This window comes from Gadus macrocephalus, chromosome 17, assembly GCF_031168955.1.
Source record: "Gadus macrocephalus chromosome 17, ASM3116895v1".
Classification (NCBI taxonomy): domain Eukaryota; kingdom Metazoa; phylum Chordata; class Actinopteri; order Gadiformes; family Gadidae; genus Gadus; species Gadus macrocephalus.
Genome location: NC_082398.1, coordinates 14,755,206 through 14,776,796, shown reverse-complemented (window position 1 = coordinate 14,776,796; position 21,591 = coordinate 14,755,206). Strand labels below are relative to the sequence as shown.

Genomic DNA, 21,591 nt, shown 5'->3' with positions numbered 1-21,591 from the left:
AGCCGTCACTCGCGATGGGTGTGCATGTGAGAAAGGTTTTTGGCTTTATAGTGTCTATGGGTTGGTAATAACGGTTCTGATGATTTTTCTGATGGAAAAGTGGTCTTTTATTTCCATAATCTTTGTTCAGTGAACGCATAAACCCGTTTGTTAGTTAGCAGTTAAACAAAATGCGATCTCTTTGTTTACAGTTACCAACGACCAACTGATGATTGGGGGTTCGATTCCCTTGTGATGCAAGGTTTTTTCTTTCATTTTGGACTGCACACACATCGCGAGTGGATACTCGCACAATGTACACACATCACTGTCTTTACAATTTCTAGGCAACCGAAGTTTAAAGATTGTCAAGTGGTTAACTCTTGAATCGCATGTAGCCTACTAAGACCTGATGGGTTAGTGGTCAGAGAACAACTCATTAACGCGGGGATAAGGGGTTCGATTCCTTAATGAAGCTAGCTTTTTTCTTTCATATTGGACTGGATGTTTGCATGCCATTTTGCGTAACTTGTAGTTTATGATGAAGAAATGCATGTTACTGGGGTTAAGGTTAGGGTAACGCTAAGGGTAAGAGTGTTTTTGAAACACAATATTTCTTACAATAACAAAGTCCAAAGTTTTGATGACTCCAGTAGGAAACTTAAGATACCTAGAGAAATGCGTGAGTGCTCACAAAACATCAACAAGTCAGCAGTGTGGTACAGGGTGATCATTTCTGATATACAGTAGGCTACAAAAGCTGAAACTATTAGCCAGGAGTGGGAAAGATGCAGACGCAGACATGGGAAGCAATAAGACGCACCATCACACAGTTGCCTGTTGCAAAATGGTTCAGAGTTTAATAGAAATAGTTAGGGTTAGCTGGTATGGCGTTATCTGGTATGGCTATAGTCTAATGTTAGCTTAGTTCGTGTTGTTTCGTCATGTTAATTGCTAGTAATAGTAAGTCATTTGTAGAAATATAGCCTATCATCACAGACTGTAGGAATGTCACCCACCCTCCATCGCGTACGACACTGACGCTCGTAATCTGTAGTGCAAGGGAGTTCGTGCACAGATCCCTGAGACAAACGGCTACGCGCACACATGCAAACCCATAGAGAGTGACGTAGGACGTAAAGTCCCGCCCAGGTCGAAGTGGCGTCGATTTAGAGAGTCCCATTGGGAAACAGCCCTAGTAGGCCTACTGAAGTGAAATGAAAATTGAGCGGAAGAAGGTAGGTGGGCGCCGGGCGGCGCCAGGCTAGGGCTAGCCAGCCCCTCCAGCGAGTAGGGTCCGACTGCGTCCTGCGTCCTAGAAATACACGCCCCTCGTGGGAAATACACGCCCCTCGTGGGAAATACACGCCCCTCGTGTGAAATACACGCCTATACAGAGTAGGGTCGGGGGCGTAGTCGGCCCTGATTGGTCTGATTCCCGACGGCGTCTCTTCTCTTGTCGAACCTACTCCGGAGATGTAACGAACTGGTCAACAGCAGACAGCAGGAAGATGATTGACTAGCTGCCTGTAAATGGTTTTAGAAAAAGAGTGGGAACCCTGCTGTAAGTATTTCTTTCTTAAAGGTACAACATGTCTCTGGCCCGCCGAGTGTCATTGTAGGCCTACTTGTAAATGAAAATTAAAGCTTTCTATGGTGATTAACTTGTCTATTCTAGGTGGGAAACGCTTGTTTGCACTTGGTCAAGGAGATGGCCGAACATCAAGTATGTACTGTTCTTTCTCTTTGTGTATACTTTGTGTAACTTGAGTATTTTGTGTGTAGCGTAACAGTAAGGAAGTAGCCTACCACGGCTTCTCTGTCTGTAGGGAAAATATGTATTTCTTCTTGACCTCCACATCCCCCCAACATGGCTCCAATCGCCAAATTCAGATCATCTGCGCAGCTTTCCAGTAAGAACCCACAGACATAGATCAAAGTTTACGCTGTTACTTTCGATTTCAAAATGACAACTCTATCTCCGACTTTAAGGTTGACATCACCACCATGGATGCAGTGATTGTCCCACTGTGGACACCAGGGCATTTTCTGCTTAGTGTAAGTAGTGGTTGCATTCAGACTTTATCAACACTATGCAGCTGTTACTGAGGGGAGGGATTAGCAATTTCTTCAATTGTTACTGTATTTGAAATATGTAATGCATTAAAACAACTCAATAATAAGCCTCTGATTTCTTAGGTAATGAAGCCTCGCCAAAAGAGGCTGATTTTCCTCGATTCATTTTATGCACTGCGGGAAGAAGGCTTTGGTCACAAGGCATATAGGAACATTCTCAGGTTACAATATGATGTGTCCTTTGGGCAGTCACGTTCCCCTGACTTGCCTAGTTTATTTCAATTCATTTTGTAAGGTGGTCATGTATTGCTGACCTGCTTACATTAATTCAACTACTATGGCAGTCACGTTCTCTTGGCTTGCCAATGTTAAAGCAGCTACCACTGTATGCAGTCACGTTCCCCTGACTTGCCTAGTTTCCCACAGCTCATTTTGGAAGGTGGTCACGTTCCCCTGACTTGCCAAAGTTAAAGTCGTTACTAGGCAATCACTGTGAAGTCAACTTGGAAAATCCCCGCTGGATATGAAGGGGTTAATATGCAGCGCCGACTGACAGCTGGGGGAATCCCTCCTCAGAGCGTTACCTGGGAAATCCACGTCATTGCGTCACCTTACCGGAAAGGACAGAAAGGGGAAGAGAGACTCTTTCAGGAAACGCCAGTTGCAAACAAATCAGACAGCGTTCGGTCCAGCAGCAGCAAAGCTGCGCTAGAGAACGTGGAAAAAGCAGCGCTGGTACAGCCATAAAAAGCCTGGAGAAACGGCCGGTAAGAGAAAGATTTTGTTAGTGTAAGGATTGTAAAGTTGCGCAACCGCTTGTAGCGCACGTTAAAACGTGCGTTTAAGCATGGACAATTGTTTGGTGTTTGATGCCACATGATTGTTTGACTGCAAATTGTTTGGAAACAAATGGGGTTTATTTTTTGATCTGTAGATTGATAGAAATGATCTGAATACTGCTAGTTATTTCTATTTGACTTTATTGATCTATTTATATTTACATGAATTTGTGATATTGATATTTAAAGCAGTTAAAAATGGTTTCATATATTTAAAACAGAATTCATGAAAATATGCTTAGACATTAAAAACTATAAATAATATTTATATTTATATATTTATATTTATAAGTATTTCAATGCATATATGAAAAACATGTTTGTATTTACTATTTCATTCTGCACTGCATTTACTGTAGTTATTTTTGGTTTCTTTAAAGGTTTTTTACCTTGCAGTATACCTAGCAGTTTACCACTTGCAACCCACTTACAACTGTACCCGCAATACCTACCTGCTACAACTTACCTGTACCTGTGAAAATACAAAAAGAAAAGTAAAGAGGAGTTAAAGAAGGAAAACGGTGTGGTCATTGCATGAGTGGAACCCAGTTAAACCTCCTATGGTCTGTACCAATCCCTTTCAAGCAGGGAAGCTGCACAAACACTAGATAGCTTGACAGTAAAAAACCGCTGTAAGCTGGAACAGTGAGACAGTAAAAAAACGGGACTGTAAGCTGGAACAGTGAAAACAGTGACCTGGAAAAAATAAAAGCACCCTGCAAACAGCAGGTGGACCCAAAACATCCAACATCGCTGAAACCATTGAGCAGCTCAAAAGTGAGCGGACAGTAGCCAAACGATCCTTCACACGACTAAGGAACAATATCATCAGAACTCACGACAGCATGTCAGAAGACCAGCTCCGAGATAGCTTCAATAAAATCACCATTGCAGCCGAGAAAGTCATGGAAACCAATGACGAAGTCATGGCAGGTGTCATTGAAGAAGAGGAGGCAAAGCTGGATGAAGGAGGATCAGTTAAGCTGACCGAACAGCAAGGCGCTGACATAGCTAAGACCATCAGTGAATGTAATCAGAAGCTGAAGGAAGTTGAAGAGCTACTTGGAAAAGCACTCTGGACAAAGTTTGGAGATGAACTGCGCACAGCTGTAGAACTAGCAGAAGCTGAAGCTGATCGTGTTGGAAGAGTACATACCGACAGCAACCTTGACGCCTATGAATTTAGGCTCACTCACCTGAAAACACTTGTGGTTTCCGCAAAGAAAGCGCACTGCAAATGGCAGCAGTGGGTTCCGGTGGAAGACCAACGAGAGTTCCGTGGTCGGCTGAAAGAGCTGGAACACCAGTCAACCAGGCTGGTCTCTAGAAAGGCTGACTTCATAACGGCAAGACTCCCGGAAAACACAACTGACACTGCCAGCAATCACAACTTTACTCCAACCATTAAGCTGAAACCCATAGCTCTCCCGAGATTCTCTGGCTACAAGCGTGATTTTCACAGGTGGAGAAGGGACTGGGAGTCACTCCAAAAACAGGGAGAAGTAACCGGCTCCAAAGAAGTGAAAAAGATACAGTTACTCGACAGTCTTGATGACAAGTTCAAAAAAGACTTTCGCCTGACCACCTATAACACTGCAGATGACATTCTCCGCGTCTTGGAGAACCGCTATGGAAATCGAACGGCTATCGCCATTGAAATAGTGGAAGACCTACAGAAGATGCCATTTGTCAAAAGTAGTCAACCAAGGAAAATTGTGGAGTTGATTCAAGCCGTGGAGAAAGCACTCGGGGACCTGAGTGACCTCGGAGACACAGGCGCCATAAAGAATCCCCTTGTAACAAAATCAATCGAGAGTAAACTCCCTGAATCCCTCAAAAAAGAGTGGCTTGTCTATGTAGCCGATCCAAATAATGGAGTAACGCCAGACAAACGGTTTGATCATCTCTTGGCATTCCCCCAGAAGCAAGAAGCTATCTATGAGGAGCTTGAGCAGCTACGAGATGAGGAGCCAAGTAAGCCAAGTTGGAGAGACAACAGGATTGAGCAGAAAAGTGCAAGAACCAAGTCTACAAAGTCAGCTGATGACCAAGGCTGTGTAGTCTGTGGTGATGCCAAACACAAGAGAAAACTCTACTTCTGCAAGCAATTCAAGGCTCTGACTGCAGCCGAAAGGAAGTCTTCAGTAAAGAAGTTGGGAGCGTGTACAAGATGCCTTGAGGTTCACGATGACCGGTCATCCTGCAAACCTGGCTTTCTATGCAAAAATCAAGACTGCAGAGAAGAACAGGCTGAGCATCACTTCTACCTCTGTCCTAAATCTATGTCAAAGAAGTCTGACAAGTCGGAAAAGGATAAAGGCAGAAGGAAGTACACAGAGGGTCAAGAGGATTTCATCAAAAATCTCCCACCCGACCTAGCAAAGCAGTTCAGGGAGGTCTTCTCAAACGTTGCCTCCAGAGTCTTCACAACTTCAAATGACCAGCAAGGTCTACTTGAAAAAAGCGGGATGCAGGAGCTTCCAGTGATCATGATGCTACTCGTCGTCACAGCTAACGCCGGAGAGAAAGTCGGAACACTCATCGACTTAGCATCTGACACCAATTACATCACTCACAGAGCAGCAAGCCGTCTGAATCTGAAGAGTGAAGACATCATACTCATTGTCCATGGAGTAGCCGGAATGAAGGTCCAAGTAAAGACAAAGCGCTATCTCCTCAAAATCCATGTATCCACTTCCAAGGACACACTGAGAGCACATCAATTGGTTTGCTATGGGCTTGAGAACATCGCAGATGTCCACAAAAGTGTAACACCTGGACAACTGCAGCCATTCTTCCCAGATGTACCTCTTGATGAGCTTGTGAGGCCCAAAGAGGTGGAGCTTCTCATTAGCCACAGAGAAGGCCGGCTAGCTCCACAGAGAGTCAAAGTTGTGGGGGACCTTGTACTGTGGGATGGACCCCTCGGGGAAAACGGTTGGAGGAACCCACCCCAAACTGTTCGAGGAGGTTGAAGTGTCAGCTCACATGTCAAAGACGCATTTTGCAAGATCAATGAGAGCGGCAGCTGTGAAATATGAAGAGCTCACGTACAGTCCAGAACAGAACATCTCAAACAAAGAAGTATTCGAAATACAAGGATCAACCGCTTCAACCAGCAAACAAAGCTTCCTGGAGTGGTGGCACTGGGATAGCATTGGCGCCGCATGCGAGCCCAGATGCGGCGGCTGCCGTTGCGGAAATTGCCAGCCCGGTGGCAAAGAAATGACCCTTGCAGAAGAAAGGGAGCTTGAGGTGGTAAAAGAAGGACTCGCGTATGTCATGAGCGATGATCACAGCAGACAACCACATTGGCACGCAAAGTATCCCTGGCTAGAAGATCCAGCCTCACTGCCGAACAACAGAGGAGCAGTGGAAGCAACATTCCTGAGGACAGAGAAGCAGCTAGCCAAAGCACCAGAGTGGAAGTCTGCTTACAAAGCTCAGGTGCATGACATGGTGGAAAGAGGAGCTGCAGTCAAGTTGACTGAAGAACAGATCATTACCTGGAAGGGACCAGTATGGTTTGTAAGTCACCTTATAGCACCAAACCCACACTCTGTAACAACCCCGGTAAGACTCGTCTGGAATAGCAGTCAAAAGTTCAAAGGAACCAGCATGAACGACCTACTGATGAAGGGGCCAGACGTCCTCAACCAGATACGTGCTGTCCTCCTGAGGTTCAGAGGGGGAACCAACGCTGCCTTAGGGGACATCACAAAAATGTACAACTCAGTATGGTTGGAAGACCGTGAGATGCACCTCCACAGGTTCCTCTGGCGAGACTCAGAAGAGGAGGAGATGGAGAAGTACGCTATCACCAGAGTCAACATTGGTGATAAACCGGCAGGCTGCATTGCACAGCTCGCAATGCGAGAAACAGCCAACCTACCTTCCTTTGCCCACCTCGAAGAGGAGCGAGGAGTACTTCATAATGACAGCTATGTCGACGACATCCTAACATCTCACAATGACCTTGAGAAACTGAAAACCATCACAGCGAATGTGGAGCTAGTCCTGAAAGCTGGAGGTTTCCTGTTAAAGCCTTGGGTCTTCTCAGGCCAAAGTGGGAGGAAGGTGAAAGACGATGTGAGCAAGACCAAAGGTAACAACATGGTTCTCCCGAATCAAATGAGGGATGACGAGAACAAAGCACTTGGTCTAGGTTACCTCGTGGAGGAAGATAAGCTCCATGTCATGTCATCCATAAACTTCTCAAAGAGAAAGCAGAAGATGCGACTTGGCCAAGACCTTCTACTAGACCAAGTAAGAGCGCAGACCCCCAACCCTTTGACAAGAAGGGACCTCCTGAGTCAAGTCTCAGGGTTATATGATCCAGTTGGCCTGGTGACTCCTGCCAAGCAAAAGGGTGCCATCCTTGTGCGGAGAGCATTCCAGGAGGCAAAGAGTGTCAACTGCCCTGTCAAAGACACCTGGGACACAGCATTGTCAGACAGCCTCAGAGAAGATGCAGTCCGGCTCTTCGAAGAGTATGTGCAACTCGGGTGGATTACATTCACCAGGGCCATAATGCCTCCAAGCTTCAGTGGAGAACCTTGGGCAATAACATTCTCAGATGGAAGCGAGCAGGCCTACGGCGCAGTGATGTACCTCCGGTGGAACACTGAGCAGGGCCCAGTCGTCACTCTAGTGGAGTCCAAGGCAAAGCTAACTCCTTTAGACCACAAAGGTGATGCTGTCAAAGCAGAGATGTGCGGAGCAGTGTTTGCCTCACGGCTCAAAAAGTACTTCGAACAGCACAGCAAGATCCGAGTTGACAAGTGGTTCCATATCATTGACAGCCAAACAGTTCTCGGTGCAATCCAGAGAGAGAGCTATGGTTATCAAACCTTCTTTGCAAACAGGATCGGCGAAATCCAGAACACAACAGCAATCCGAGATTCGTGGTGGATTCCTGGTCCTCTCAATATTGCTGATATCATAACCAGAGGGGCCAGTCCTCAAGACCTGGATGAAAGTTCAGAATGGCAGAACGGACCAACATTCTTGAAGCTACCAGTGGATGAGTGGCCAGTTAAATCTGCCAAAGAGTTGGTGATGGCTGCCAGAGACGGTGTCAACAGATTACAGAAGAAAGCGTTTGTTGCTGCACTGACCCGAGCACAAGCCAAGGCACAACTGCTGCCGGATCCAAAGGATACTGACACGCAGAAGCCTTCTGAACTAAAGCAAGACCAGGAACCAACTCAGACCCAAACACAACCAAAGAGGCCACCAGCAGGATCAACTGTCCAAGAACTGGTGGATGTCAAGCGGTTCAGTAACCTAAGCCGACTTGTCAAAACAGTTGCCTGGATCCGGAGAGCAGCAAGGATGTTCATGAAAGGGAACAAGCGAACTGCAAACAATCCAAAGTGGGAGGCAGTGTCGTTTTCAAAAGTCATCTCAGTGACAGAGAGGGAAGACGCCCTAAAAGACATCTTCCTTGCGGCACAGCAAAGTGCATCCTTCCCAAGCACAACCACAGACAGGCTGGTGGTGTACAGAGACCAAGAGACTGGATTGTTGGTCTGTGGGGGTCGTGTGCAGATCTTCAATGAAGATAAAGTTGCTGTCCCCATCTTGCCTTACGAAGCCTGGGTGTCGACACTGTTAGCACGAGAAGCCCACGAGGAGAACCACGATGGAGTGGCCGGGACCTTGCTCAAGATGAGAAGAAGAGCATGGGTCGTGAAAGGTCGGAGAATTGCTCAAAAAGTGGTCGAAAACTGCATGTTCTGCAGGAAAACTAAAGCAAAAAGATGCCAGCAAATAATGGGTGATCTACCTCCAGAGAGGACAGAACCAGCTGCCCCATTCCACTACACAACAGTCGACCTCTTCGGACCCTACCAAGTCAGGGATGATGTAAAGAAAAGAGTGTCACTGAAGGTTTGGGGAATTGTGTTTTGTTGCATGGCCTCCAGAGCTATTCACACCGAGCTGGTGAACTCTCAGTCCACAGAGAGTTTTCTGTTTGCCTACCAGAGGTTCACAGCACTAAGAGGTCATCCAAAGAAAATCTGGTCAGATCCTGGGACCAACTTCATTGGGGCTAAGCCAGTCCTAGAAGAACAGTACCGATTCTTTGCCAATCTTGACAAAGCTACCCTGGAGGAGAGAGCTGCCAAGGATGGCACAGAATGGTCGTGGAAGATTCAACCAGCCGATTCTCCACACCGGAATGGTGCCGCAGAAGCTGCTGTGCGCATTGTCAAGAGAGCACTGCAGAGTCTTGGAGGAGAGTCCGGCCTAAGTTGGAGTGAATTCCAAACAACTCTCTACACGGCTGCCAATCTTGCAAATGAAAGACCAATTGACGCCAGGACACAGAGCCGAGAAGACAGCGTCCAGTTCATCACTCCTAACTGTCTCCTGCTCGGACGAGCATCACAGGGTGGAGATGTCAGAACATTCGACTTCAGTGACTATCCCTACAAAAGGCTTAAAGAAATGCAAGCGCAAGTTAACAAGTTCTGGAGGAACTGGAGTCAACTTGCTGGTCCTAACTTATTCGTAAGGAACAAATGGCATACCGCCAAGAGAAATGTCGCAGTCGGGGACATCGTCTGGATGGCGGACCAAAACGCCCTTAGGGGTCAGTTCAGGATTGCAAGAGTGGTTAGCGTCAACTCGGACAGCAAAGGAGTTGTGAGGGACGTCAATGTCAGAACCTTCCCAAGCTACCCCGTTCCTGTCACAAGGCCTACCGGAGCAAAAGTAAGTCACCGAACATCTAAGAAATTCAAAGAAAAGATCCCAGCAGCAGTTCTTCACAGAGACGTAAGGCGACTAGTGATCTTGCTTCCCACCGAAGAACAGAACTAAACATCTGACCCAAGTTGCTCCTGTAACATGCGACCTCCCAGGTGTCTCCACTGGAAGGTCGAGTGGGAGGTGTGAAGTCAACTTGGAAAATCCCTGCTGGATATGAAGGGGTTAATATGCAACGCCGACTGACAGCTGGGGGAATCCCTCCTCAGAGCGTTACCTGGGAAATCCACGTCATTGCGTCACCTTACCGGAAAGGACAGAAAGGGGAAGAGAGACTCTTTCAGGAAACGCCAGTTGCAAACAAATCAGACAGCGTTCGGTCCAGCAGCAGCAAAGCTGCGCTAGAGAACTTGGAAAAAGCAGCGCTGGTACAGCCATAAAAAGCCTGGAGAAACGGCCGGTAAGAGAAAGATTTTGTTAGTGTAAGGATTGTAAAGTTGCGCAACCGCTTGTAGCGCACGTTAAAACGTGCGTTTAAGCATGGACAATTGTTTGGTGTTTGATGCCACATGATTTTTTGACTGCAAATTGTTTGGAAACAAATGGGGTTTATTTTTTGATCTGTAGATTGATAGAAATGATCTGAATACTGCTAAAGTTATTTCTATTTGACTTTATTGATCTATTTATATTTACATTTCAAATGAGTGATTATATATATATAAAAAAAAACAGTTAAGATGAATTTGTGCATTTAAAAATGAATTGATATTTAAAGCAGTTAAAAATGGTTTCATACATTTAAAACAGAATTCATGAAAATATGCTTAGACATTAAAAACTATTAATAATATTTATATTTATATTTATATATTTATAAGTATTTAAATGCATATATGAAAAACATGTTTGTATTTACTATTTCATTCTGCACTGCATTTACTGTAGTTATTTTTGGTTTCTTTAAAGGTTTTTTACCTTGCAGTATACCTAGCAGTTTACCACTTGCAACCCACTTACAACTGTACCCACAATACCTACCTGCTACAACTTACCTGTACCTGTGAAAATACAAAAAGAAAAGTAAAGAGGAGTTAAAGAAGGAAAACCGTGTGGTCATTGCATGAGTGGAACCCAGTTAAACCTCCTATGGTCTGTACCAATCCCTTTCAAGCAGGGAAGCTGCACAAACACTAGATAGCTTGACAATCACGTTCCCCTGATTTGCCTAGTTTCCTTTTATGTTTTGCATCTTTCTCACTTTGCTGTCTAACCTGACAACTGTACAATGCTTGTCATCAAATTTGTATTAGGGTTGTTGCGCAACAATTGATGCCTGGCACCTGGACCGAGGAGACTGGCTTGGACATTGAGGTAATAATTGCTGAGATAACAAGCACATCAGGAAAATGTGTGTAGGGCTATGAATGTTCATCTTACAACCTGTTTTATGGCACAGGGTGTTCCACAACAACTATATGGCATCGACTGTGGAGTCTTTATGGTCATGGTGAGTTACCATGCTCCATTCATTTGCTTTATCATACCTTTTTTAACACACAGCATTTTATTTTCTAATGTTATAATGTTATAATGGCCAAATTTTTTTCTAAGATGACTATGAACTAGTCTTAACTGCTGGTAAAATTAACTGCAATTGCTGGTAAAATCACACCCTGCCTATGATCACAACCCAACATTATTACATTATATGTTCTACAGTACTCCTGGTACATTACCATGGACGCACACTTCGATTTCAACGTTGTAAGTACTATCTGTGTGCTAGCGTCAGTATTTAGAAGCAGCATCATAATGGTTACGTGGTAAACTTCATTTTAATGTTCCTCTTCAGTTGGATATGCCTCATCTCAGGAGGTGGTGGTGCAAGCTCCTTTTGGACAACTACGGGATTGAAGGGTATGGATCTTAACCTACAAATGCAAAATAAATACATTTTTCATGTTGGCTTGGCAACCGTGTGCGTGTGTGTGCATGTGCGTGCGTGCGTGCGTGCGCGCGGTTCGTGTTTTTTTTTCTTTGACTTTCTTTCTGTCTTTCTTTCCCTTTCTTTCTACTGCAGATGTGGCAAAAGATTCTGTCATTTCACCCAAGAAGGACACCAGATGGTGAATGGACTCCTGGCACCGGTGTTCCGGGTAACACGGAAGCGGAAGGTTTTGACCAAGGTAAGAAGTTATGTTTCTTATATACACCTATTGCTGTAATAACCCTAACCAGAAATATTGTAGAAGGGGCCCCTGCGAGATGTTTGGCTGCGCCACACACACACACACACACACACACACACACACACACACACACACACACACACACACACACACACACACACACACACACACACACACACACACACACACACACACACACACACACCAACACAGTCTCACTCCGAGAACGTCAAATACCGACTGTTGGCAAAGGCCCTTTAGCGTCGGTGACTGACGGGAAAGGTACCCTTTTTATTCGGTCGGTGACGGTAAAGGTACCCTTCGGCGTCTTCTGCATACGGAATGGGGGGTGCCTCACTACGTCTCTAATAGACGATGTGAGCATCTTTCCTATTGGATAGTTTTTTAGGATATTCTTCTGTGAAAATGGCGGACATACTTTTTATCCTGGGTGGAAAATATGATATTTTAGAATAGTTACACCATTAAAAGTGTTTATGTAAACATTTTTAGCGAGAAATGTGCATTTTACTTTCATAATCGTCGTTCGGCGAATGTGAAGGATGTTTGGTTTGATAGATATGACGAAGAATATTTCATCGGGCGATAATGGCCGGCGTACAGGCATCCCGGGCTCACGAAAATAGGTGACACTGTCACGTTATTTAATCTATTGAAACGTGATCAGGTACACGTATTTTCTAAATGTTCGTGTCAAAAAGCTAAATTTTCAAACTCATGCATATCAATTGGAAGTATTTGTCGTGATTTGTCACTAAGCACGACTTCCATCTAAGGTTCTGTCCGGGAGCTTTCTCCCTATTGTCCCTTAAGGAGCTCCGTACAGAACATTTATTGTTAAAAATTGTCTGTGATAACTAAGAATATGACAGCTTTTCCAGTCTCACCAATATGCGCACAGATCGCACGGTTTGACACTTTCAAGATGCGTGCAGTAGCCTACATACGCCAAATGACCATTTCGTGTGCATACGATACGCAAAACCCAGCATTAACTACTGTGGAGGGCGGATACGTCCATTTCGCGTGCATATGTGCATATGATACGAAAAACCCAGCATTAACTGAATGGGAGATGCAATATTTTAGGACAGATTCACCATTTAACGTGTTTCTAATGACATTTCTAGCGAGAAATGTACTTTTCCCTTGAATAATCCTCAGTCAGTGAATGTGTATGATCTTTATTAATCTTTATTATCTGAATGGGAAATGCAGCTCACGTGTTTCCTGCTTTTGTGTTATTAAACCGTTACTTTATGTAACTTTTAATGATATCATCTTGTTAGAAACACGTACGTTTTCGTGAACACTGGATTACGTCGCATTTCAACATAAAATAGCGTGTTATACACACACACACACACACACACACACACACACACACACACACACACACACACACACACACACACACACACACACACACACACACACACACACACACACACACACACACACACACACTGCATTTCGCTGCCAAATAAATAAATACTAAGGCAGAATAAAGAATAAATCAATTCATTATCATTCAACTTCAACATGCGTTATTACAGTATAGTGGTGGAGGGATGACGTGTGTTGGCCAACCCGGAAGTAAGCGTCGCCCTGGGTTCCCTTGACAAAAAGCCAACGGGTTTTTCCATTTGATTTTGGATTATTGCAGAAAAATTAGCATCTTTGAAGCACCTCCTCAAAAACTGAAAATAAATAAAAATAACTGTGCTCCAAAGAAAGAAATGTAAACCAATGCATTCCGAATGGGAGTGTTTCTCCGATTTTTCCATGCTACACAGAACGAAATGTAAACCCATGCAAATAAAGACTTCATGGTCATAATCATTTAAATATCATTAATCTCCTGAGGGTGGTATTCTATTTTTTTCAACGGGGCTGAATCCAGTCACTTGACCGTCATGGTTGCTATGGTGGTTGCTATCCACCAGCCCCTCTAATCCTTACATGGCTCTAAAAACCACGCGGCAAATGAGCTGCCGTAATTTGTGTTGTTTTTGTCGTAAACTAGTGTCCGATGGTTAAAAAATAGACGGATATTCCAAGGTATCCTTAAAAGGCAGCTTGGATGTTTTTATTTTCTGCAGTTTAGACTTCTTCTATAACCTATTTTTGAAAGCAAAACACCAAGCTCATTGATTTAACAAGGCAGGGTTATTTGTTTTATTTATTAAATAAATATTTATGAGAGGTCATTCCTTCTCCTGAGTGTTCTTCCTATTTATGTCTAGTGTACAACCCTACTGTCCACAAGCATCACCCCCCCCTCCCCATATGGATTTGGAGAATTGTTGCCACGTCCCAGTGGTGGAGGTATCATATATATGAAAGAGGGCATTCAATTATACTACAATGATCAATTAGGAGGCCGAAGCCCTAAAGGAAGTGATGCAATAGGTGACTGGGTCGACGACATTTAAGTAAGCTTTACTTTGAGGTCTCTTATATATCAAAGGGGGTCTCAAAGGACGCATACGCTTCAACCTGTGGCTCCGGTCCTACAGGAAATGACTCAGCAAGTGCTCCATCTCGTTGCACCTGCACCCAGCGGCTCGCTTGCAAGATTTTGGCCTGAAGTTATTCCCAGACCTACACCGTAGCCATCCAACCTGCATATCTGAGAATCAGGCCTCTCTTTAATAATGACAAAATGTATGAGAGAAATACACATTAACTTTTGACTCATAAGCGGCGTGGTGCCGGCTCCTTTTGACCTTTTGACCCCAGACTTCTGGGGGAATAGCTGAATCAATTCATTAGTCAATCAAAAGCATGTAAATATCTTCCCGGTGACGTAAGAGGGAGAACAAGGTGTCCTTCAACATCTACGCTTCCAGGCGATTGCAACGGTGCCACACATGAGCATATTCGAACATGTTTAATGGTAGTAATTAGCTGTCGAAATTGGAGGCCTTAATCAATAATGAGCAGCTATTGATTTGCTTCCCGATAGAAATTTGTGACAAATGACATGTTATTTAGCCTCTACACGTTGAGTTGAGTCCAATGACACCAAGCATGACACTCTAGAAAATGGTAACATGTATTTTACATGGTACACCTAGGTCTAGGACATGATCTCGGTGTAGCAAGAGGGCGAGCTTGATCTCATTGGACTCAGCTTAACGTGTAGATGCTAAATAACATGTAATTTGTCAAAAATCTCCATCGGGAAGCAAATCTATAGCTGGTCATTATTGATAAAGGCCTCCAAAATCGACAGCTAATTACTACCCCGAAACATATTCAAATATGATCATGTGTGGCACTGTTGCAATCGCCTCGAAACGTAGATGTCAAAGGACACCTTGTTTGCCCCGTTACGTAACCGGGAAGATATTTTCATACTTCTAATGAATTGATTCATATTTTAAGGTTCTCGGAGTGAGACTTTAAGCGGCTGCAGCAGAAGTGTTGAGACGAAAGATGATATCAAGACATTTATAGAATATTCACATTCACATTATGATTCTTCGTCATAACATCCGACCAAACATCCTTTACAGTCACCAAGCGAGGATTATGAAAGTCCAGGCCCCTCCTTCCGGCACTCAAGGTCCGACTGGGCCAAGTTTAGGGCAGGAAGGGCCCCCCATTCCGGCCCTCGGGGTCCGACCGGGCCAAGTTTCGGTGCGGGGGTCCCAGTTAGGCCTTAGAATAAGGTATTCAAATTTCAGGGCGGTAGGACCTTCCTATCTCAAAAACTGTTTTTCCACCACATTCTGAACCATTAGGTCTTGCAGGTAACACATCTGAGGGGCTTTGTCCTTTAGGCCGAAGCCCTAAAGGAAGTGATGCAATAGGTGACTGGGTCGACAACATTTAAGTATGCTTTACTTTGAGGTCTCTTATGGCGCATTTCCACTGCAGGGTGCGGAACGGATCGGATCGCAAAGGTGCGGGTCGGATCGCGTTTCCACCGCCAAAAGTGGGCGTGACCCGGACTTTGCCGTACCCGTTCCGACCCCATTCTAGGGACTCCTCCGTTGCGGTACCCAAAACGAGACCAGACGCCTGAAAGGGTACCCTGGAATTCTAGCTACACCCCCCCTCCGTTGATTGGTCGACAGAATCGTCACTTCCGGGTGACGCGGGGATAAAAACAAACAGTAGCCTCAAGGTATTATTCTTTACAATTAACATGTCGCGTAAAAAGCTTGCTTGGGCGAACAAGGAGGTGGAGACGTTCGTCTGCATTCTTGCGGAGGAAGACGTTGTTTACGATGTTTACGTAGCTGCCGCGGCGATTGACATCCGGCCTACCACCAAGGGTACTGTCGGCAGTGGAAACGCGACCTCGGAACTGAGCTGGGCTATACTGCCCCCTCCCTACCGCACCTTTGCGATCCGATCCGTTCCGCACCCTGCAGTGGAAATGGGGCATTATATATATTAAAGGGGGTCTCAAAGGACGCATACGCTTCAACCTGTGGCTCCAGCCCTACAGGAAATGACTCAGCAAGTGCTCCATCTCGTTGCACCTGCACCCAGCGGCTCACTTGCAAGATTTTGGCCTGAAGTTCTTCCCAGACCTACACCCTAGCCATCCAACACGCATATCTTAGAATCAGGCTTCTCTTTAATAATGACAAAAAGCTATTAGAGAAATACACATTCACTTTTTGTTATCTCATAAGCGGCGTGGTGCCGGCTCCTTTTGACCTTTTGACCCCAGACTTCAAAAACGTGGCCACAGGCCAGCTGTGACTACACACCTTAAGCCACAAATGTACACCTCCATCCCACAAAAAATGGGGACTAGAAACAAACCTCTGTCTTATGTACATTTACCGTACTGTGGGAGGTCACGCCCCTTTTCCGGCCTTTTCGAGATAGCTAGGGATGCTAAAATGTTTACACACATTTCCTGGGGCCCCGAGAACGACATATCCGAGATTTGGAGTTCTAGCCCTTAGAGAAAAAAAGTTTTCCCAAATGGACTGTCATTTGGACAAAGCCCCTCAGAAGTGTTACCTGCAAGACCTAATGGTTCAGAATGTGGTGGAAAAACAGTTTTTGAGATAGGAAGGTCCTACCGCCCTGAAATTTGAATACCTTATTCTAAGGCCTAACTGGGACCCCCGCACCGAAACTTGGCCCGGTCGGACCCCGAGGGCCGGAATGGGGGGCCCTTCCTGCCCTAAACTTGGCCCAGTCGGACCTTGAGTGCCGGAAGGAGGGGCCTGGACTTTCATAATCCTCGCTTGGTGACTGTAAAGGATGTTTGGTCGGATGTTATGACGAAGAATCATAATGTGAATGTGAATATTCTATAAATGTCTTGATATCATCTTTCGTCTCAACACTTCTGCTGCAGCCGCTTAAAGTATCACTCCGAGAACCTTAAAATATGAATCAATTCATTAGAAGTATGAAAATATCTTCCCGGTTACGTAACGGGGCAAACAAGGTGTCCTTTGACATCTACGTTTCGAGGCGATTGCAACAGTGCCACACATGATCATATTTGAATATGTTTCGGGGTAGTAATTAGCTGTCGATTTTGGAGGCCTTTATCAATAATGACCAGCTATAGATTTGCTTCCCGATGGAGATTTTTGACAAATTACATGTTATTTAGCATCTACACGTTAAGCTGAGTCCAATGAGATCAAGCTCGCCCTCTTGCTACACCGAGATCATGTCCTAGACCTAGGTGTACCATGTAAAATACATGTTACCATTTTCTAGAGTGTCATGCTTGGTGTCATTGGACTCAACTCAACGTGTAGAGGCTAAATAACATGTCATTTGTCACAAATTTCTATCGGGAAGCAAATCAATAGCTGCTCATTATTGATTAAGGCCTCCAATTTCGACAGCTAATTACTACCATTAAACATGTTCGAATATGCTCATGTGTGGCACCGTTGCAATCGCCTGGAAGCGTAGATGTTGAAGGACACCTTGTTCTCCCTCTTACGTCACCGGGAAGATATTTACATGCTTTTGATTGACTAATGAATTGATTCAGCTATTCCCCCAGAAGTCTGGGGTCAAAAGGTCAAAAGGAGCCGGCACCACGCCGCTTATGAGTCAAAAGTTAATGTGTATTTCTCTCATACATTTTGTCATTATTAAAGAGAGGCCTGATTCTCAGATATGCAGGTTGGATGGCTACGGTGTAGGTCTGGGAATAACTTCAGGCCAAAATCTTGCAAGCGAGCCGCTGGGTGCAGGTGCAACGAGATGGAGCACTTGCTGAGTCATTTCCTGTAGGACCGGAGCCACAGGTTGAAGCGTATGCGTCCTTTGAGACCCCCTTTGATATATAAGAGACCTCAAAGTAAAGCTTACTTAAATGTCGTCGACCCAGTCACCTATTGCATCACTTCCTTTAGGGCTTCGGCCTCCTAATTGATCATTGTAGTATAATTGAATGCCCTCTTTCATATATATGATACCTCCACCACTGGGACGTGGCAACAATTCTCCAAATCCATATGGGGAGGGGGGGGTGATGCTTGTGGACAGTAGGGTTGTACACTAGACATAAATAGGAAGAACACTCAGGAGAAGGCCTCTCATAAATATTTATTTAATAAATAAAACAAATAACCCTGCCTTGTTAAATCAATGAGCTTGGTGTTTTGCTTTCAAAAATAGGTTATAGAAGAAGTCTAAACTGCAGAAAATAAAAACATCCAAGCTGCCTTTTAAGGATACCTTGGAATATCCGTCTATTTTTTAACCATCGGACACTAGTTTACGACAAAAACAACACAAATTACGGCAGCTCATTTGCCGCGTGGTTTTTAGAGCCATGTAAGGATTAGAGGGGCTGGTGGATAGCAACCACCATAGCAACCATGACGGTCAAGTGACTGGATTCAGCCCCGTTGAAAAAAATAGAATACCACCCTCAGGAGATTAATGATATTTAAATGATTATGACCATGAAGTCTTTATTTGCATGGGTTTACATTTCGTTCTGTGTAGCATGGAAAAATCGGAGAAACACTCCCATTCGGAATGCATTGGTTTACATTTCTTTCTTTGGAGCACAGTTATTTTTATTTATTTTCAGTTTTTGAGGAGGTGCTTCAAAGATGCTAATTTTTCTGCAATAATCCAAAATCAAATGGAAAAACCCGTTGGCTTTTTGTCAAGGGAACCCAGGGCGACGCTTACTTCCGGGTTGGCCAACACACGTCATCCCTCCACCACTATACTGTAATAACGCATGTTGAAGTTGAATGATAATGAATTGATTTATTCTTTATTCTGCCTTAGTATTTATTTATTTGGCAGCGAAATGCAGTGTGTGTGTGTGTGTGTGTGTGTGTGTGTGTGTGTGTGTGTGTGTGTGTGTGTGTGTGTGTGTGTGTGTGTGTGTGTGTGTGTGTGTGTGTGTGTGTGTGTGTGTGTGTAACACGCTATTTTATGTTGAAATGCGACGTAATCCAGTGTTCACGAAAACGTACGTGTTTCTAACAAGATGATATCATTAAAAGTTACATAAAGTAACGGTTTAATAACACAAAAGCAGGAAACACGTGAGCTGCATTTCCCATTCAGATAATAAAGATTAATAAAGATCATACACATTCACTGACTGAGGATTATTCAAGGGAAAAGTACATTTCTCGCTAGAAATGTCATTAGAAACACGTTAAATGGTGAATCTGTCCTAAAATATTGCATCTCCCATTCAGTTAATGCTGGGTTTTTCGTATCATATGCACATATGCACGCGAAATGGACGTATCCGCCCTCCACAGTAGTTAATGCTGGGTTTTGCGTATCGTATGCACACGAAATGGTCATTTGGCGTATGTAGGCTACTGCACGCATCTTGAAAGTGTCAAACCGTGCGATCTGTGCGCATATTGGTGAGACTGGAAAAGCTGTCATATTCTTAGTTATCACAGACAATTTTTAACAATAAATGTTCTGTACGGAGCTCCTTAAGGGACAATAGGGAGAAAGCTCCCGGACAGAACCTTAGATGGAAGTCGTGCTTAGTGACAAATCACGACAAATACTTCAAATTGATATGCATGAGTTTGAAAATTTTGCTTTTTGACACGAACATTTAGAAAATACGTGTACCTGATCACGTTTCAATAGATTAAATAACGTGACAGTGTCACCTATTTTCGTGAGCCCGGGATGCCTGTACGCCGGCCATTATCGCCCGATGAAATATTCTTCGTCATATCTATCAAACCAAACATCCTTCACATTCGCCGAACGACGATTATGAAAGTAAAATGCACATTTCTCGCTAAAAATGTTTACATAAACACTTTTAATGGTGTAACTATTCTAAAATATCATATTTTCCACCCAGGATAAAAAGTATGTCTGCCATTTTCACAGAAGAATATCCTAAAAAACTATCCAATAGGAAAGATGCTCACATCGTCTATTAGAGACGTAGTGAGGCACCCCCCATTCCGTATGCAGAAGACGCCGAAGGGTACCTTTACCGTCACCGACCGAATAAAAAGGGTACCTTTCCCGTCAGTCACCGACGCTAAAGGGCCTTTGCCAACAGTTGGTATTTGACGTTCTCGGAGTGAGACTGTGTTGCACACACACACACACACACACACACACACACACACACATCTGCTCTGCCTCTGGGTCCCAATTCTGGGGGCCCTCTTCTCCGTCCCCTTAATTTTGTACTTTTTTTTGTGTTAACTTATACCTGCCAATGCCTCTTGTGTTTCCCATTTTTAATAATAATTGTATCCCTTAATGTTATTGCACATATTTTGTATTTACTTTTTTATTTACTTTAAATGCTTTGTGTAATGACCTTCCCTTTCTCTATAATAAAAAAATGTAGCCTACCCTTATGGCCTGAGTCATGTTTCCCTTACTAAGAATTCCCTATCGTATGCATAAGTATTGTCTGTAAACAATACAAGTGGAATAGGGGCGAAAATTTACAATTCTAAGGCTTGTATCCTTTAAGTAACTTTACTTTGTACCTCTGTAAAGCCAAGTATATGCATTTGACATCACAGTTATCAGTAAATGCAAATTCGGTTTCTCTTCATTACTCTTTGGTCAGCCTGACATTTTCAGAGTAAATTCCAATAAATATTTTTGTGAATATTAAGACCCAGAATTTAAATGACCCGCCCATGAGCAAAATATTACACTAACTTTTTAACTCCACTGTTAGTACTGTATATATAGCCAGATACAATAGGTCAGATGACTATAGTTGAATAGTTTTGTTCATCATTGAAAACTCATCAGTAGTAGCCTTCGTTAGCATACCATTGTGTGGTTTTGCGAGAGTAGGATGTCAATTATTGTTTTTTTTGCCAAGTACAGACACAAATTATTTTTCTTTCTTCAAGGCAGATGATGTTTTCCTGAAGGACACAATTGAGGCAGCAGCATGGTGCCAGTTGCAGACCTTCACCGACCACGTTTCTCTCCCGATGGTCATTGGGGTGGAAGGTGCAGAGCAGCAGGCATTGTTAGCAGAGCTGAAATCCGTTGACCGCAGTTGCCCGGAAGAAAGCCTAAACAGGATTGAACCGTTCCAGTTCTTCTTCAATTCAAAGAAGGACTACGAAATGTTCTGTGTGGAGATGTTTGACCGGAGAAAGCTGAAAGTGTTTGCTTATTGGGAGTAGCGACATTTTACCCATTGTTTTAATTGAACTGGGGGACCGGGGGCCGATTCTTTATGTTATCATTTATATAACCAGTTCTAAAACCATTTTCATTTGTCTTTATAAATAAAATGATGTCACGGTATTATCAGTTCTTTCTTACCAACTTGATAG

General features: G+C 44.0%; 2 protein-coding genes across 5 annotated transcripts in view; one reads left to right on the top strand and one right to left on the bottom strand.

Annotated features, from left to right (window-relative positions):
- LOC132475755 (inactive dipeptidyl peptidase 10-like) overlaps positions 1 to 21,591 on the bottom strand; it is a 211,693-nt gene that overhangs the window by 147,931 nt on the left and 42,171 nt on the right. The gene's annotated exons all lie outside the window — the stretch shown is intronic.
- On the top strand, positions 1,537 to 21,556 carry LOC132445431 (uncharacterized). Of its 4 annotated transcripts, XM_060035411.1 has the most exons (9): positions 1,537 to 1,705; positions 1,809 to 1,892; positions 1,972 to 2,037; positions 10,922 to 10,982; positions 11,068 to 11,118; positions 11,331 to 11,375; positions 11,464 to 11,528; positions 11,692 to 11,797; positions 21,157 to 21,556. In XM_060035411.1, exons 4-9 carry the CDS (start codon positions 10,941 to 10,943, stop codon positions 21,436 to 21,438), a joined length of 591 nt encoding a protein of 196 aa, XP_059891394.1. In that variant the 5' UTR covers positions 1,537 to 1,705; positions 1,809 to 1,892; positions 1,972 to 2,037; positions 10,922 to 10,940; the 3' UTR covers positions 21,439 to 21,556. The 4 variants fall into 3 exon arrangements, 3 of the variants coding, with proteins under 3 accessions (XP_059891394.1, XP_059891392.1, XP_059891393.1); XR_009522584.1 differs by lacking the exons at positions 1,537 to 1,705; positions 1,809 to 1,892; positions 1,972 to 2,037 and adding exons at positions 7,807 to 10,068; positions 10,578 to 10,760; XM_060035410.1 differs by lacking the exons at positions 1,537 to 1,705; positions 1,809 to 1,892; positions 1,972 to 2,037 and adding an exon at positions 10,416 to 10,760.